Below are 19,070 nucleotides of genomic sequence, written 5' to 3'. Positions count from 1 at the left end.
TATGGAAGAGTACCTCATGGCAACTTCCTCCGAGACTGGGATCACCACAAGGGTCCAGTCCCCATGAGTACCGCTATAATATATGCTCCCTTCAGACGGCTTAGGTTTAGACTCGCAGGTGTCTCCTTGGTAACACGGCTCCTGGACGAGTTTCCAGGTACGCCCAAAGTCAGATGAGTATTGGAGAAGGACTGGATGATCCCAGCGAAATCTCTTCTCACAGCCCACATTGATCTTGAAAAGAACACAATATCATTTATTTTCAATGTTTACTAATCATTAATGTGCCTCAGGCCTATAAATATGTGAAATGAAGAAGTATTTACAACTAACAGCAACTATCAGTGTTACTGTCTTCGGTATGTGAATCGGGGAACAATTACACTAAAAATGTACAGTGAAACAGGTGACTAAGTATATTTTATGTCTGAGGTTCATTACTTACATTGTCCTTACAGTAAGCTTAACCACAAATATACATGCACAAACACTGGAAGCCACTAGGATAGGGATCCGTATGTGGGCATAAATAAGGCTAAGTACATCTTAGACGTTCTTATAGTTTCTGTATGCAACACTCATGTTTAGCGTGATTGTATAAAGTATTTTACCATGAACTGTATAACATAGCCAGGCTTGAGCAAAAGGTCCTTGGTCACCACAGATTTGTCACTGTTTTGATTGGCCAGAACTAAGGCCAGGTCCTTTTGACGGCAGAATTTCGCCAGAACACCATCAGTGATAGTCAACCACAGGTCAGAGTGCCGTACATCCAAAGACATTTGCTGCAAGAACAGAAGGAAGATGAATATATATCACAGCCTGATTCTAGCTTAAACCTGACATTTTAAAAATCTTGTGTTGGACTGTGAAATGAGACCTTTATTATAAGGTCACCACTGAACACTTGAAAACATGCTATGGTATGGACAAAACCAATTCCCCAACATAACATTTTCCCAAAATAACATATTCCCAAGATAACATATTCCCAAGATAAAATATCCCCAAGATAACATATCCCCAAGATAACATATCATCTACATAAAATATTCCCAAGATAACATATCCTCTACATAACATATCCCCCACATAACATATCCCCTACATAACTTATCCCCAACACAACTTATCCCCTAACACAAAAGGGGTCAGGTTTATGGTTGGAAGAGAATCCCTGGAGCAAACCACTGACTTTACCAGCTAGGTACGAGCAGTACTGTATTTTACACTGTCACATTTAAACACATTTGCTTTCACAAACCCTTCTGAACATCATACAACTATTCTTTAACCCAGACCGTGAAAAAAAATTGGCGACAAGGGCGAATGGCAGTTGGAACCCTGACGTTATTTGTTAGACAAGCTGTAAGACCAGGACAGACCTCAGAAACCTGATCAAGGCTGAACCTCTGTGTTTTACGCCTCAAACAGTGAAGCTTATCATCACCACCCTGGTCAACAAACCATCGTTATTTAGAACAAAAATGTTATCCTCCAGTGAGACTGAGAGAGTTTGCTGTCACACCTGATCAGCTAAAGGCTTACATCAAAGCTGTCCTCCAGGTGGTCCAGGCGCCTATACTTCCCGACATGGATGTCATCCAGTGCCCACTGGTCATGTCCTGGCCCAGAATGAGCAGGCTGCCACCAGCGGAACTGCGTCTGCTCCGTCTTAGCCTTTCCTGGAAGTTTGACGTGCACAAACCTGCCGAGAACGGCAGCATTCATTTCCCATGTAATGTCATTACATTTGTAATGGACATCTAATTTATTTAATTTAATTTATTTATTTATTTGATTGGTGTTTTATGCCACACTCAAGAATATTTCTCTTATACAATGGCGGCCAGCATTATAGTGGGTGGAAACCGGGCAGAGCACAATTTTATATAACTGCAGAAGAATGATAATTTTTTTACATTTGTTTGAAAATAAAAATACTGTAAATATTTCTGGTGATAAATGAATTTATTAATTTATTAATATATTTATTTATTTATTTCATCGTACTGAAGAATATATCCCTTCTATCATGACAGTGAGGTTTATGGGGGAAACAAGCAGATTCACAGTAAACCACATAGCCAGGTATCTCCCACCAGCTTGAGAATAATATCAGGGGTGAAAAGAGGGTCGCAAGAATACACACGGTTTGGGTTCTGTCTCTGCCTTGGACACGGAATTTTCCATTTGTCTTTCTGTATGTAGGCCTTTACTGACAATAAGCGGTCAATGATTCTTGCACTTGAGGATGGCTGGTCTTGTGCATATCTGTAGCTTACATGTTGGAAAAATCTACACTAACTTACCAAAGGTGAATGGTTGAAGGCAGGCACTCTGGCTATCTCCACCCATGAATCTGACCATCACAGTATAGGTGAAAAAAATTCTTGGGCATGGCACTGAACATCAATCAGTTAATTAAATAATAAATAGTGTCAGAATTCTTACTTTGGCTTGGAGAAGTCTGGTCCAAACATGTCCTCTAACAGATGCCAAGTGATGCCACCATCACTGGAGTACTGCAGTAACACGCTCTCATTCCGCATCTGGACCCCATTGCAGCCAGGTCCGGAGGTACCCCCAAGGCGAATATAAAACTGAATGTAATCAGCGTTTGTCGTATTCATGTCTTTGGTGGACACCTGTCGAACACCTGTCTGAAAAATGATATATAATGCCCTGTGCTACATGAGTACACCTATGTATAACTAATGAATTGAAGTTTTGAAAATGTTTCGTGGTACATTCACAATTCAGCAAATGAAAATGACCACAATTCGAAAAATTAGAAAAACATTGAAAGGACAGATAGTTTAAGAAATGGTAAACATACACAAGACGTACACAAAAATCATACTTTCTTCTTTGAATTTAGAGTTAGGAGTAATTTTGAACGTTACCTTCGAGAAGTAAAGGTTTTCCCCAGACAGAACCATTCCACAGCCTTGGTGAGGGGAGGCCACATCACCCCCTGTGATCTGACGAAAGTTTGTCTCAGGGTAATAATCAATGCCAAAATCTGCCTGCATGGATGTGTCCAGGGGCTCAGAGGGTGCACAGCTCTTTCCCACATAACCTTTGTCACACCTGGCAATCACAGTTTTTTTATCACCTACATTAGAATGCCTAACATCACCTTGGCAGTATTGTAACATAGTATTGTAATGTTTTTTCAATAGCAAAACAATCAAGAAAAGAACCCTCTTTCAGAAATCTTTATAAATCGTATTTCTAGTAATGTTTTTTCACAGACATAGTCTAGGTAGAGTAGCACCAGCAAAAAAGTGGCATGATTTACAAGAAAAGTTATGAGAAATTGGTTTATGAAAGTTTGTGAAACTGGACCGGGACCCTTTGTCGGTACATACCTGCACGCTCCCTCAACACACTTTCCATGGCCGCTGCACATTTTAGGGCACTGCTGTCCCACATAGAGCCTTGTCATACCCCAGGTGTCATGAGGGCCCCACTCCGGCTGACGAAGCCGGAAACGAGTTGCAGGTGACCTGTACAGGTAAACAGAGCACACAACGCAAAATAATGATATCAGGTATCTCAATTTAATGCTGACTAGTAAAGGGAGTTTGATATCTTACACATGCAAGCTTGGCAATGCATATAGTAGGGATCTACATGTAGGAACACTGTACATGTCGGTAATTATTATTACATTTTTAACCTTGAATATTTAAAGAATTAGAAAACTTAGGGCTTCTAGCAGTGTATATAGAAGTCACACAAATATTAAGGCCGTCTAAAATTCTTAAAACGTTTAATTGGGACAAACAAAGCTAACCAGGTTTCTGAAGGCAGCATCACAGTCACATGACTCCATTGTCGGAACTGACTGGCATCATACACTGTCCCTGGCTTATACTCATCACACTTCTTAGGTGGAAGGCATGGCTCCACAACAGGTTTCCATGATAACCCATGATCTGTGGAGAACTCTAGATACAGATGGTTGTCCTTGTCTTGGCTGTAAGGGTGGTCACATCCCATAACGAGCTCAAACTGCAGCAGGTAAGATGGGCCGACTCTCATTGGCTCTGTAGACACAAATCGGCTGTTACCTGTGCTCTGCTCGTCCACAAATCTAAATAAATTTTAAAATACTGAAATAACACCTGAGTAAGTCCTAAGGAAACTGAGAAACAGATAACATTAATGAACTTTTCAGAACTTCCTGGACAAGCTGTTATTTAATTTAATGACTTGAGAGAGACACGTGTTTTAAGCTGTTATATAATTTACTTACTTAAGAGAGACACATGTTCTAAGCTATTTTTTAATTTACTGACTTGGAAGAGACACATGTTGTAAGCTGTTCTTTAATTTAATGACCTGAGAGAAACACATGTTTTAATCTGTTCTTTACTTTACTGACCTGAGAGGAACACATGTTTTAATCTGTTATTTAATTTATTGACTTGAGAGAGACACCTGTTTTATGCTGAACTCAAGAACAACACAGGAAAACATCTGCAAACAAACAGTCCCATAAATATACATATACTCCAGCTTGCACATAAAGAAACATCCTTAACCAGAGACTGACAAATGCTACAAACTGCAGACAGTTTCAAACAAAACTTTTACCCTACCCTAAACTTTTGGGAACTCCACAGAAGTTGTTTTGGAGTTTTCCCTCATTCACTGTGAGTTGAGGCAGGTCTTCTGCCATGTCAGACACCTCAATGTTTAACGTATTCATGAGATGTTTTGTCAGGCTGATGTCGTCTAGTGCCCACACATCTTGATTTAAACCCGAATGCATTGGTTGTCGCCAACGAAACTTACACCCATCCTGTTGAGCATCTTCTGGCAACATTACTGAATCCATCCTGAAAGGTGACATAATCAGGTTATCAAATCTTGGTATATAGCGAAGGTATTTAGCACACCAGATGCTTGATTAACCCACAACCATCTGCAGGCTGCTGACAGACCTTTCCACATACGGCTGGAGAGGAAGTCAGCATGAGCTTGACTTGAACTAACAATGACTGTACGGGTGAGAGGCTCCGAGATCATTGTGCTGCGCTCGAATGCTAACCCCATTGTCCACAGAGGCCCCACGGACTTGTTTGACAAAACCAATAATCAAACCATGAGGGTCTTGTACATCATGGTATCAATTCCAAAGGCTTCTAGTAATACTTAATCCATTTTCATGGAACACTGACACATACATGGATAGCCCAACTACAGGTGTAACACTGGTTAGTTGTGACTCAGACACCTGGTCATAATCTAACTCTATGCATCTATAAACATATTCTTCACATTTTTACTTACATAGGTTTACGATATTCATCAAATTTCAGGTGTTTCATGAGTTCCCAGGAGATGCCCCCATTACAGGAGTACTCCACTAGGATGCCCTCTGAAGGGCCATCTGGAGGTCGACAAAATGACGTGGCAGAATTGCTTCCAATGCGAATGGAGAACTGAAGATATCTGCAGCATAACATGAGTAATTCACTGTCTTGGTAAGTGTGAGAACTAAAAATAAGCAAAATGTGGTGAGGGAAGAAAGGGTACACATGGAGTTTCCTGATTTTAGAATATCATTTATGTGCTTTTAGTTGAACATTTCATGTAACCTGTTCATGTAAGGCATACTTACTGACATTATCGTTGAAAGTATTACATTTGTTGATAAGATTTAGAGGCAAGCACAATCTTTTTCAATGTCTGAGTTTTCAAACATGTATGTTAACGAAAATTACAAATAAAACTCCTCAATGTTTCTTACAGGGCACAATAAAAGCAATTCAAATCTCACACAACACTCACATATTTTCGTCATAAGTCCATTAGAAGTTCATCAGTTATTTATCACAATGACTGAACCATAGAGAAATATGACATGGTAAAGATACAGGAAACTCACTGTCCACATTCCATCCTCATTTTTGAAAATAGAGAAAATATCATACCTTGTATCCGTGGTGTTGAGCTCCTCCGTAACAAGTTGTCTCACCCCATCCTTATAAAACACTATTGCTTTCCCTGTGGCCACAACATCGCATATAAACCGAAGTGCAGCCCCTTCAATATGGTAGTGCGGAGAGCTGGGAACTGTGGAAGGCTCAGTAAAACTCTCAACCAAGGATTTTGAATTTTTTCTTACAGAATATTTGCATGTAGGTCCTCTGTACCCAAAGTCACATCTAGAGAACAAATATATTAATGACTCAGAATACACAATATTGGCAAACCATTTCCCTTAAAACTATAAAGGTTCAGGGAGATTTTACAAAGGCTTTTACTTCCAAAATTTAAACTTCTACATATTAAATGTGCTTTATAATGTTCATAAACAAGATTTTAGTTAGTTTTAAACTCGCCACTACACTCAAGTTTTGATTTCAGCATTTCTCCGTGGCACAACATGGAACTACTTTTGTCCTTCTTTGGTCATGACAACAGTATGTGATCTCTCGCTTTCCATGCTTTCATCTTACAGGCTCAATCCGATGATGTTTCCACCAGCAATGAACAGCTTCCCCAGTGCTTACATGAACCAATAAACATTAGGGTATGTATTGGAAAGCTACAAACTCACTAATGTATGCCACTTACTGGCAGATATTATCCTTCCTACATGTTCCATGTCCCATGCACTTGTCCGGGCAATTCCCAATAAACACTGAAATAAACAGAGGCAATTAATAAGATTAATCGTGACAAACTTCCCAATCAACTGTCAACTAACTTTTAATTCTTAAATTACAGTTTCAAACATACATTAATTTTGCCTTTTCCCTAAGTTTGTTTTATGTTAGCTCTGTCAAAAAGGTGAAGTCAATTTCTGTTCCTTTAAATGTATCTCATTCAAGGAAAAGTAATTTCCTTTTCCATCAGCTCAGTCATGTAGGACAACTAAATTCTTTTTCCATTAACTCTAACCATACACACTGGAAAAGCACAATCCTTAAAGTAAAGCTCAGTTATTAAGAACAAGTTTTACATGAATGTGCTCAACAGGAGAGGTGATTTAAAAAAATTCACAAGAAATTGCTTTTGCAGACAGCATCGTTATTCAATAAATCTGTATACTTACCATTGTCAAGGGCCCAGTTTGAAGCTAGGGAGGGTGTGGCTTGTTTCCAACGAAACCGAACATGAGATGTCAGAGCAGCATATGGCAAAGGTAAAGTCAGCCTCTGCCACCTGTAAACACAATCAATATCATCCATCTCCACTGAGTTATCTTCACATACAACCTAAATTTACCTTCCATTTACATGCCCTGAACTGGCAATGGATAATGAATAATACATGAATACAAACAACTGCACAAAGACAGTTACATTTAATCAATCAATGAATACCAAAATTACAACTAATTTAAAAGAAATGCTTTCCTATAGTAGTATGTGAAGATGTTCCTATGTTTCAGTATGATTGGACATTTTGAAATGCTAAACATAAACTAACAATTATTTCTTAATTCAGTTCAAGTTTTCAACATGATTGCTTCTAAAAATCATCTCAAATTCCATTATTACTTGCTATCATGCTGCACATAAATTTACAAAGGATACAAAGAAAACGAAGTTAGCTACCTTTGCTGCTTGGATGATTCAAAGCGAGAAGTCAAAGGTTGGGGGTTCCTTTGGCAGATGCCAGGGTAACATGGCGTAAAGAGTTGGTGCCAGTGAAAGCCATGGTCCGGAGAAAACTCAAGATCAACACTGCAAAACAAAACCTACTTTTAACTGCAGGAAAGTTAGCTTTTCGACCAACACATTCCTCCCTATGAAAAAGCCAAGAAACTTTCAAATATTATCGAATCATATCTTAATTCACATCTTAGTCTGCATACACATCTGTTTATTAATGGAAATAATAATCTTCATCATCCTTTGTAAAGTACACTTTGTTCAATGTTCCTCCCACCATAATGCTGGATTTCGTCGTATCAAGGAAATATTCTTGTGTACGGCATAAAACACCAATCAAATGAATAAATTAAACATTCCCCTGCTTTTGTCCATTTCCTCATGTATTCCTTATTGCATGAAAATATTGTCTTTGCATGCATATATGGTACATGTATTAGTATAACAAAGCAAAGTACTATTAGAACTGTCTCAATGTGTAATGTCACACATACACATTCTCTGTGATGTTGGTACCGCAGTCCAGATTTAGACTGAACTGAACAACCTTATCTGCAGAGGAGCTCTTCGGTAAATGAGGTAAGATCATCATCTCATCTATTGCCCAGCCATCCTTGTTGGCCCCACTGTGAGCTTTCTGAATCCAACAGACTCTAGCAATGGTAGGCTTCTCTGGTCCATTGAGAGGGATGGAGACTAATTTCGGTTTCTGGATCAAAGAGAATAATGATAATAGTCATTGGTTAACACCATTTGTGACTTACACTTACACATACACACAACAGCATGTTTAGAATTTTATGTGAACTATATTTCTAGAAAAGAAAGTACAGGATTAGCCCTTCCCATCGCTGCCTTATTAGAAACAACATGAAATGTCGTCAACTACAGTGTGTTCAGATGTAAAACCATGCATCACTCATTACATAATTGTAAGACTAAACCACAATGCCACGTCTAAAACCAGCAACTGCCACATTTCTTTACTTATTGAAACATCATAGTAAATGTCCCTTTCAAATGATCTATGATGGCAGCTGTGATACTGGCTTGCGGAATGACAATGACAGTTTACATAATTACAACTTTCTGTCCATATTGAGAAAAACATGTATTTGTAAATAAAATAATATCAGAATTACAGGGGCATGTACAAATACACTCTGTTTATATCTTGAAAACTTAAAATAAATGAAAAGTTTCTTAAAAACATAAAATTACCCTGGAAATCAGCCATTCTTATTGAAATCTAAATGATACATGCAAATGTAATGGGCATTAAAACAACTGTTCAGCAACTTTAATGCACAAGTAGTATTATTCATGATACCTGAAATGCTTTTGGGTCCAGTTTTTGAAGAATGTATGTTCCATTCTTCTCATCCTCTAAATACACCAACACTGTGGCCTTCTTTGACTCTGACCAATTGCATCCTTCACCTAAAATGCACCCATATGTTTAATATGCATCAATAGCTGATACACTTCCTATACAACTGTACTTATCAGCTCCCTTTCTATCCCTTTTGTGTTATCTGGGATATGGTATAGATACTATCCATACTATATCACAGGTATTATAGTACACAATTAACTGTCACCAACATAGCATGAAATACAATTCAACAATATCGTTAAACTCTAAGTCCACATTTTAAGCTAAAGCAAATGTGTGCATTTTAAAGTATGCCATTTTAGAAAGAAACTTTTGCACACAAATGAGAATTAAATTAATGATTTTGACTAATCACATACAGACTTATTTTCCTCCTTCTGCCTGGAAAAATGAGGGTGCATGAAACGATGTTGAAACGTCTTTCAACTCACCCATGGAGAAGTAGAAGCGTAGGTTTCCCGCCTGTTTCATATCCATGAGTGGTGTGCATGTCTGCCTGTTTCCAGTGCTGTCAAACACCAGGGAGTTATCTCTGCGTATTACACCACACGTTGTGTCCATACGACCTCCACTGCGAAACCACCTGGCCAACAACACTGCAGTGAAAATATCTGTCTTTTCTTCAGAATCAGAGGAGTGTCTGTGACTGTATATGTAATGACTGTCATTGTATAGGCTGTATATGTAATGACTGTCATTGTATAGATTGTATATATGACTGTGACTGTATATGTAATGACTGTGATTGTATATATATAATGACTGTGATTGTATAGGTTGTATACGTAGTGGGACTGTATAGATTGTATATATGACTGTGATTGTATACGTAATGACAGTGATTAAATGTATAATAATTGTGATTGTATAGGTTGTATATGTAATGACTGTGATTATATAGATAGTATATATAATGACTGTGACTGTATATGTAATGACTGGTTATATATGTAATAACTGTGATTGTATAAATGGTATATGTAATGACTGATTTTATATGTAATGACTGTGATTGTACATGCAATGACTGATTGTATATGTAATGACTGTGATTGTACATGTAATGACTGTGATTATATATGTAATGACTGTGATTGTATGTGTAATAACTGATTGTATAAATGGAATATGTAATGATGGTCATTGTATAGATTGTATATATAATGACTGTGATTGTGTATGTAATGACTGTGATTGTATGTGTAATGACTGTGATTATATATGTGATGACTGTGATCGTATGTGTAATAATAGTCATAGTATGAATGGTATATGTAATGTCGGTGATTGTATAGATTGTATATATAATGACTGTGATTGTACATGTAATGACTGTGACTGTATTGATTGTATATGAAATGACTGTAATTGTATATGTAATGACTGACTGTATAGGTTGTATATGTAATGACTGACCATATAGGTTGTATATGTTATGACTGACCGTATAGGTTGTATATGTGTTGACTGACCGCGTAGGTTGTATATGTAATGACTGTAATTATATATGTAATGACTGTGATTGTATATGTATTTTTCTTAATTTATCGTAAGTTAATATTATTCATCTAATAGAGTATAAAAGTTGAACAAAAATTTTAATGAGCGCCCTACCCTTCCTGAAACTTTGCCTCAAAGCCTTCCTTAAAGATAGCCTCTGTCAGAGCATCAGCGTCATCAGCTCGAAGGTCAAGGTCACGCGTGCTGACAAAGTTGTATGTCTGATCAGGTTTATTGAACACCAATGCATTTTTTTCGGACTGGCATTTTTGCTTGAAAGCAAGAACATAATGGAAATATTTAGTTTACCACAGTATACAGTTGTCAAACTACATTGCTACATTGTAAGTTTATAACTAATGAAAATTTAGATTTTACAAATTTGTAAACTATATACATTAAACAACTAAATGCATACAATTCATTACAACTTCTTCAATTATTAATAAGAAAACGTTTTCCAATCAGTCTGTAAAACATTTCCCACATTAAGTGTGCCTCTGAGAAAGAAACATTAAACCATTGGACAGTTACTCCTACCTTTATATTTGCTCCTGGGAAGAAGAGCCAGTTAGCTGGTTGGACTGGATCAAACTGTTCATCCATTTGGGGCGGAGGATTGGCAGTGTTAACAACCAGGACATTGTCCAGTACCCAGCATCCTTTGTACGCACCTCCAGACCGCGGCTGGAACCATCTCAAACAGGTTCCTGGCAAACGAGCTTCCTCAGGTATATGGACCAGGTGAATCTCAGCAAGGTTGTGGTACGGAGGACTGGTCAAGGTAACATGTGAAGAACAGAAAAGACATGGTTTTCACATTTAATCAAAATTTTAAATGATTTGACAAGAAATCCATTCTATCTTTTATCACAGTTAACATATATCTGACAAGTGAATTCAGCATAAACCAATCAATGTTCAAAAGTACTAGTTACATGTATATTCCCACAAATCATTAACCACATTGCAAATATCTTAAAACAATAATTACCTGAGACTTTCAATATTTCTCCAGTCAGTGCAGTCATTTAAGCCAAACTGGACAGAGATGAGTTTTGTCCAAGCCCGGGTTTCTTCGGCACATTCCAGCAGCTGAAGGCAATCAACAAGTCAATGTATATCAATTATACATGAAAATTTGTATTTTTAATGGTTTGCTACAGAAACCCTACATGTATCCTTACTACAGGTAGCTATAGTTCACTTGTAAATTTTCTATAAAAGAAGTTAAATAATAGACATATACATAACTTCTTCAACTAGAGCTTTAGTTATGTAGCTGAATAATCCACCCATAAAACACCTGCCCAAAACTTTTGGTATATGCTGGTTTAACCAGAAACTCTCATGCCTACTTACTGATAGCAAACTGGAGCACAGAGGTAGTGGTCAGGTTTAATGGCACTGATGTCTGCAAACAAACAACCAATTGTCTTATTCCATACTGATGTCTGCACAAAAATCACACTATGTCACAATGAGCTACAGCACACCCACTACACTTGTCCTACTTCAGGTGGACTATGTCACACCGACGAACTGTTCACCCACTACATTCGCCCTATGTCAGGTGGTCTATGTCATGATGAACTACAGCACACCCACAACATAAGTCCTACTTTGGGTGGTGTATGTCACACTGAGCTACAGCACACCCACTGTCCTACTTCATGTGGACTACATCACAGAGCTACAGCACACCCACTACATTTGTCCTACTTCAGGTGGACTACATCACAGAGCTACAGCACACCCACTACATTTGTCCTACTTCAGGTGGACTACATTACAGAGCTACAGCACACCCACTACATTTGTCCTACTTCAGGTGGATTACATTACAGAGCTACAGCACACCCACTACATTTGTCCTACTTCAGGTCACAGAGAGCTACTGCAAATCCAATACATTAAATCTTCAATATTTTGTGTAGTTTACAACCTAAATACAACCTAATTGGCATCCCAGTTTATGCCTGAATTGGCATACACAACTGTTATGTGATAAAAACGTGATTAACTCCAGATATTTAAAAGTAAGTTTAAACTAAATTCTGCACCTTACACAATCAAAACTGACTATGTGGAAATGACCCAAGGGATGAATGACATCCCTTACCCTTGAGCACAGCAGTCACACGTCTGCTGCAGCTCTTCCTGATGCCCAGTTTAAGTTGGGAGGTTGGGAGGTCGGTCAGGTAACTGTGAGAGGTCTCGGACCAGTTTCCTACACCCATCCTGGCCTCAAGCCATAATCGTGCATATTCACCACTTCAAATTCTCAAGTGCAGCATTAAGTATAACAAAAGACTTACAGCATAGATAGTAATCCTGAGCAGCATAGCAGTGTGAAATACTGCCTCTTGACAAGTTGCCTTAGACCAATCAGGTATCCTACCCCTGCTTGCACAGGTACACCCTTATCTTCACCACACCCATCAGCTTACCAGCGTCCTGATGCCTGGCTCATCACAGAACACCGCCCCATCCCCATGAAGGACTGTGCCACACTGTGAACTCACCCCTGTGCCGTCATGCAGCGCCCTGAAACAGAATCTCACGGTTACATCATAACATTATAAAAATGTTGAAAAACACTAAAGTATCAAATCCTGCAGAACGAAATTGGAAATATGAAAAAAAAGTCTGTTGCGTGACTGTGTATAGCACAAGCTTGTAAATGTATCAACCATTAACTTTGTAATAAATGTTCCACTTCTTTAATGACTTTCTCATGATGCAATGGTACACAAACGAAATAACATTTCATAATTGTTTTTTTACCAAAATTCTGCATGAATTATGTATCTGAACAATCTCATTTTCTCTTGAACACTTTTTACTCATCTGAATGGTGCACTATTACTCCATTTTATAAAAGAAGGGTGTGGAAATGCATAAGCCAGATTACTGATAGAAGACTTATAGAGCTCACCAGTAATAACTGAAGACAACAAATAACTTACCAAATGGATTTATTGAATTGTTTACCCGACTCAAAATCATCTCTAAGTATGACACCATCAGAATTGATGGATGTTAGCAAGGGTCTCAGAGGGGTCATGGTTGGAGCTACAACATGAATGAAAAATATTCAGGTACACACATGTGAGTGAACATTTATCAGGTGTCCAAATGTACACTGACAACATATTGTAAACTACAATTTTCTACAATTTTGACAATTTAGGCAGGCCTATGTATTTGTAACTATGGAAATGTTATACTGGACGTATATACACAATAAAATAGGAATAAGTGTCTGACAAATAAACATAAAACAAGCTTCCTACAACTTTGGTACAAATGTTTACTCTTATAGCAAGGGAGACATTCTAGAATGTCTTAAGCCATAAAATTACGGCTGTCTCTGTTGTACATACCTTTACACTCTACATATATGCTTACCTCCTTCTTCACACATGTGTAAAACTGTTGTGTCTTTGAACAACACCTGGTCACCTAAAGTTGCAGTTGCTCTGTAATGCGAATCAAATTAGGGATGTTAAAGTGAACATAAAGTCAGCCACTAAGGCTGAATTAATTAACAGAGTAGTATTCCAGAAATGTTCTAAAAATATTTTAAAATTCTACACCACTTATCAACAAGGTAAATAGCAAACAATTGTCAATACCTAGCCACTCATTTGGTGACGCCAGCTTGCCATGTTATAGCTATCTAGAGTGACGTCACAAAACCTAGGAGCTCTCCAGTACCATCGGTATTAAACAATATAGCAATGAGAAAATACAAACAAAAACACCTAATACCCAACCAAAGAGTATCAGCTCTGTTTTGTGTTCAAAGGGTCGATGCTTGTTTTACTTTGGTGCTTGGTCAGGGTGAGGTCAGTCCACCTCGTCCTCGTTCTGAATCGTGTAAGCATTTGGTCTAGCTGGCTGGACAGACATCAGGGAATTTACTGAACATAGCCGGACCGTCTGATTAATAACAGACTCTTTCATTCAGATTTTGGGAAGATATTTTCGTAATAAATCTGGCTTTGCTTAGATAAAATAATGCAATGTCAAAATCTTTTGTTCGAGCAAATGAGTCTCCCGAGGCAGTTTTCTTGCCAGCTCACCCTGACAAGTTACTGCAGTATCCTGCCCAACATGTATGTGACATTGGCAGCCATTCTCAGTTCCCTGCTCATAAATGTGTGGCCCAAAATGCTTCAGTTCAACGCTTAAGCAATCCAATATTTATGCATCAATATTTAAGAAACCACACTGACAATCAAGAGCTAACAGGTTTTTTGATGTGACAGCCAATTATCACGTGACGCTTTCAGCACTTGTGACTGTCCCAGTTCATCAGGGCTTCTACAACATGGCTACTCGGAGTGAATTGTCCCTCAGTGCCATATTCCCAATGCTGAACATCATCTTCTTGACTTTCAAGACTATACAGAATTTTTTACATATTTTTTTTGTGATAACTGTGTAATATATCATTTATATGTATATATAGTGGCAGAATTTATGTTTACTTTAATGTCTGATCATTCAATATTGCTTGATTTAAAATATCCCTGCCACAGGCTTGCTTCATTTTTATGGTCCAGTGTTCAGATAGAACACACAAATTCCTTTTCAATGTCCCTGATATCAGAGCAAGTTGTCACTGTTACAAATATAAAACTTTACAAGATTAAAGCTTAGATAGTCATCAACTTAAAATATTGTTGTATCAAGAGAATTGTGATTTTATGAGCTTGTAATATCCAATGGCTGAGGACCAAAACGTTACAAAATTGATACTCTGAAAAAGTATATGGATAAGCATGTAGCTTCTCTGCTTCTCGAAGAAGCCACAAATCAGTCCTGATCCATAATCAAGAACTGTTGTGACAAGAAAACTCCTGCATTGCATACAACTTTTCAGATAGTACAGGTTAAATTGCTGAAAAGACATAACTTGAAAACTTTTTGAAGATAAGTGTTGAAAATCTTGTATTGAAGATGTTATGAGACTTACAGGAAGCTTATGCAGCCTGTACCGGAGGGCGGAGACAGCCACATGATTGACAGTTGGTGCTGAGGCTTACGGCTCATGTGGGAGTGGACAATGGAGCACATGAGATTTTGTCCCACAGCATGGCCTGCCTGTACAGCAGGGTTCGTAAACCCAGGCAGATTAACAGCAGCAAAGTCTGACAGTGTATACAGACCAGTCAGCAGAAAGCCATTAAAGTTCATGCTAGAGGACACCGTTACTACAACAAAGAAATTATATCAATTTGAAGAAAATAAATAATTTTAATTCTTCAGCTTAAGTAAAATACTTCTGCATGTCATGGTCATTCAAGTATTTATTTCATTCACATATCAAAATGTCACTGATTATTTATTTGACTGTTTATTTGAAGGTCTCAATTTAGACTGAAATGCAATCAGACTGACCTTGGGCAATAAACATGATGCACAGGCCTAACCTTCAGAAAGAAAATTACAAAATTTGGAATAGTTCATGTAAGAATTCTGTGTTGCACACAACAACCAGATGAAGCCCCATGGTGGATTGTTCTTGAGGTTCCTGTCTCAGCAGTTTTAAGTGTGAATGAATACAAATATTTTAAAAGTATTTTAAACCAGAGTTTTCTTTTTCTCTTTGTATCACAAAATCTGAATTTGCACATGACACACATAGAAACAATTTAAAGGCATTTTAACCAATTATATTATAAAAAACTTTTCAGGAAAATTCTATGCCAGCATTATTAAAATATGCCAATGAGTCTTACTTTCATAGAATTTCCCAGGAACGTAGTACTCCGGGTTTCCCGATACAGACACACTGAGAGCAACTTCCCCCTGATCAACACCCAATTCCTGGACGTTTCCATGGTAATTACACAAAAAGAAGAAAGGAGATAGGAAAGGGGCTTGCACGACGAACACATCACCAGGCAAGGTGAACACAAACAGGAGCCACAGGTAACCTTGAGATGCCATCTTCAAGGTCAAGTTACAGGCTACCCAAATCTGAAAGACAGTTGACATATCAAAATATAAATTTTCACAAAACAAAATATATGTATATTTGTTGTATGTCACTTTATTCACTTCCACCACCATATTAAATGCTGCCAGAAAAAGGTTATAAACATACATTTACCTCCCCCCATTATCCAGAGTATATGTAATTACAGGAATGAGAAGTCTGAATAGTAAACATGGATGTCCCCAACACTGTCAGCACACTAGGGTTATTTTGTTATTTGTATTGGTTTAGAACACAGATGCAAGATCCGATCACCTCACTATATAATTTAAAAAAACAATTTCATCTGACATACATCTTTGACTGATTATAATTTAATCTCATTAAGCCTTTAAAACACCACATCCATGTGTGTGTGTGAAAGAAGGCTGTTGATCCAGCAGCCAATAATTCCCTTCACTATTTACCACGCCACCTGTCAACACTTAAGAGTGATAATTCTATCTACATGTAGAAATCTTGCCAAATACAGTTACTTGCCATCTACAAAAGGTCATAAATAATATTGAACAATATTTGGCAAAAATTTGAAAAAAATTAATACCAAGCAAAGCTCATACAATAGAGACTGACCTGTGCAGAGAAATCAAACTTTCTTCAGACAGAAGCCAGTCTGAGAGTTCTTTGGCCGAACTAGAAACCTAGACGCAATGTATATATGATGTGATTAGTCACAAAACAGACCAAAACTGGACAGTCACAGGCCAGCACAGCTGTTTCTGACCTTACAGCAACAACAGGAACTACTACATAAACAATACCTGGAAGCAGGATGTATGTGTTAAAGCATTACTGTGAGCGGAACATGCCAATATGGAATGAAAGATGAGAGGGCATCTCAGGTTACAGAACTAGAATGTGCTAGGCTCGCATCAGTCTAGTTGTTTAGTGCAGTCTCCATAATCTTCTCACCATTCAACATGTCTGATTTGTTTACGTAAAGTTTCCAAAATATCATGGATTTGCAATGCCAGAAGCACCTCTGAAGTCTGACCTGACAAAACATTTACTGAATATGTACCAGTGAGGCATTTAATTTAACAAATCACAAATTTACATATTCTAATCTTAACTTTTTACAAGGTTTTTGTTGCCCTGTGTTCATGATTTGGTTGGTACACATAAAAAAGACCGTTTAGTAGGCCTACCTAGCACAACAAAAAAGTTCTAATTATGAAAATCCCAACACTTCGCCTGTACATAATTACCTGATGTACAACATTTAGCTGTGGATGGTCATGTGGAAAGGAGAATGTGGCATAGAAAGCCCTGGTAAAAACCTAATAGGAAATAGCTCCTTCACTTCCTGTGAAGCCACTCAAGTTTTCACCCTTTGGTTAACATAGTATCACCTTACATTTATAGGTCATTCTGTATGTATATTGTAGATAGTCTGCAACATTACAAATAAGTTACACTGTGCATTAACTGACAAGAAGTACATTCCACAGAAGCTAGTGTTTGTGCTCATTTAAAATTAACACATAATTTAAAACCTTTTGAACTAAAATTTTGTAAGATAATGTATACCTGAGCTAAATAAATAGGCCCATAGGGGTATGTCATTTACAAGGCTGAGCAGAATAAAAGAGCAATATCTTACTTGGTTATGGAATACAATAAGTATTATCACATGGCCTCAAACTTTCTAAGACAGAAAAGATGGGAATATTTCACAAACATATCGATTACTTACTTTGATTTTCATATTTGATTGATTTGATAGCTTTGCTCAATCTTCCCTTATATGTTTACCAGTCAGGTGTATGGGCGGAGGACATAGAAATGCCCGGGGCAACACAAATACTGATGTGAGTACAACACTCTACTCTCTTTTGTTTAGTTTCCAAGAAAACTATGGGCAACACAATATCCCATGTTGGTTTCATTGTTGGCCATTTTACAGCTATGTGCTGGTCAAACATTAACATGATAATCCCCTGAAGTAAAAACCATTCCAATCTGATCATAGATCCCTTCATGCCAATGATAGTTACTGCACTAAAAAAGTGTAATGAAAAACATGGGGTTAAACATCAATCTTAACTAAAACCGACAGTATCAACTTGTGCACACAATAGGGTCACCATAGCCTACACAGTCTTTGTTTAAGTGTGTGTAGCTGCCCTGTCAGCCAGTGTCGTACATAAATGTAATATACTTCCCTGGTACATGTATAAAGATGCATGCATCATTTGTATATTTTCTACAATTGTTTCCAGAATAATAACATGCAGCATAAGGGAGACAACACCCACTTTGGCATTTTGATTAAAATGAAATCAGTTATTTATATATGTGATTGTTGTTTAGTCAGAAACTGACGAATTTTTCACTTGTATGATAGCGATGAGTTTTATGGGTGGGAGAACCCAAGTGCCAGGGGAAAGTCACCGGCCTTTGACAAGTTAGTGACAAAGTTTTCAATATGTGAGATACAGTTAAGCATGCCACGGTGGTGAGAGAGAAATGGTCTCCAGTGGATGTTGGATTGCGCAATCAGTTGCACACACATCAATGACTTATT

General features: G+C 37.7%; 2 protein-coding genes across 2 annotated transcripts in view; both read right to left on the bottom strand.

Annotated features, from left to right (window-relative positions):
• Window positions 1–11,247, bottom strand: part of LOC135469820 (reelin-like) — a 37,837-nt gene extending 26,590 nt beyond the window's left edge. Inside the window, exons 1-18 of the mRNA XM_064748429.1 lie at window positions 11,074–11,247; window positions 10,648–10,805; window positions 9,465–9,616; window positions 8,968–9,077; window positions 8,132–8,346; window positions 7,581–7,709; window positions 7,076–7,185; window positions 6,595–6,661; window positions 5,949–6,182; window positions 5,305–5,466; window positions 4,611–4,850; window positions 3,803–4,102; window positions 3,375–3,512; window positions 2,907–3,093; window positions 2,455–2,663; window positions 1,549–1,708; window positions 612–785; window positions 14–234 (exon numbers count right to left, since the gene is read on the bottom strand). Of these exons, the coding sequence (XP_064604499.1) occupies window positions 14–234; window positions 612–785; window positions 1,549–1,708; window positions 2,455–2,663; window positions 2,907–3,093; window positions 3,375–3,512; window positions 3,803–4,102; window positions 4,611–4,850; window positions 5,305–5,466; window positions 5,949–6,182; window positions 6,595–6,661; window positions 7,076–7,185; window positions 7,581–7,709; window positions 8,132–8,346; window positions 8,968–9,077; window positions 9,465–9,616; window positions 10,648–10,805; window positions 11,074–11,139 (3,032 nt within the window). The 5' untranslated portion in view covers window positions 11,140–11,247. The remainder of the gene's footprint in view (window positions 1–13; window positions 235–611; window positions 786–1,548; window positions 1,709–2,454; window positions 2,664–2,906; window positions 3,094–3,374; window positions 3,513–3,802; window positions 4,103–4,610; window positions 4,851–5,304; window positions 5,467–5,948; window positions 6,183–6,594; window positions 6,662–7,075; window positions 7,186–7,580; window positions 7,710–8,131; window positions 8,347–8,967; window positions 9,078–9,464; window positions 9,617–10,647; window positions 10,806–11,073) is intronic.
• On the bottom strand, window positions 11,178–17,777 carry LOC135469821 (reelin-like). Its single transcript, XM_064748430.1, has 10 exons — window positions 17,752–17,777; window positions 17,117–17,184; window positions 16,284–16,524; window positions 15,518–15,755; window positions 13,945–14,015; window positions 13,503–13,608; window positions 12,984–13,080; window positions 11,896–11,947; window positions 11,528–11,628; window positions 11,178–11,308 (listed from the first exon to the last, which is right to left on the bottom strand). Exons 3-9 carry the CDS (start codon window positions 16,492–16,494, stop codon window positions 11,561–11,563), a joined length of 843 nt encoding a protein of 280 aa, XP_064604500.1. The 5' UTR covers window positions 16,495–16,524; window positions 17,117–17,184; window positions 17,752–17,777; the 3' UTR covers window positions 11,178–11,308; window positions 11,528–11,560.
• Window positions 17,778–19,070: the final 1,293 nt, after the last annotated feature.

Source organism: Liolophura sinensis, chromosome 7, assembly GCF_032854445.1.
Source record: "Liolophura sinensis isolate JHLJ2023 chromosome 7, CUHK_Ljap_v2, whole genome shotgun sequence".
Lineage (NCBI taxonomy): Eukaryota > Metazoa > Mollusca > Polyplacophora > Chitonida > Chitonidae > Liolophura > Liolophura sinensis.
The sequence above is the reverse complement of the archived record's forward strand: the minus strand, read 5'-3'. Positions and strand labels throughout refer to the sequence as shown.

What these genes read in the sequence shown, in the direction of transcription:
- LOC135469821 (XM_064748430.1), bottom strand. Translation starts at nt 16,494, where the DNA reads ATGGCATCTCAAGGTTACCTGTGGCTCCTGTTTGTGTTCACCTTGCCT. An exon ending in AGCCAGGCATCAGGACGCTG is followed by an intron (nt 11,948 to 12,983) that starts GTAAGCTGATGG and finishes GTTTGTTTGCAG; the next exon opens with ACATCAGTGCCATTAAACCT. An exon ending in TGTGCTCCAGTTTGCTATCA is followed by an intron (nt 11,629 to 11,895) that starts GTAAGTAGGCAT and finishes GATTGCCTTCAG; the next exon opens with CTGCTGGAATGTGCCGAAGA.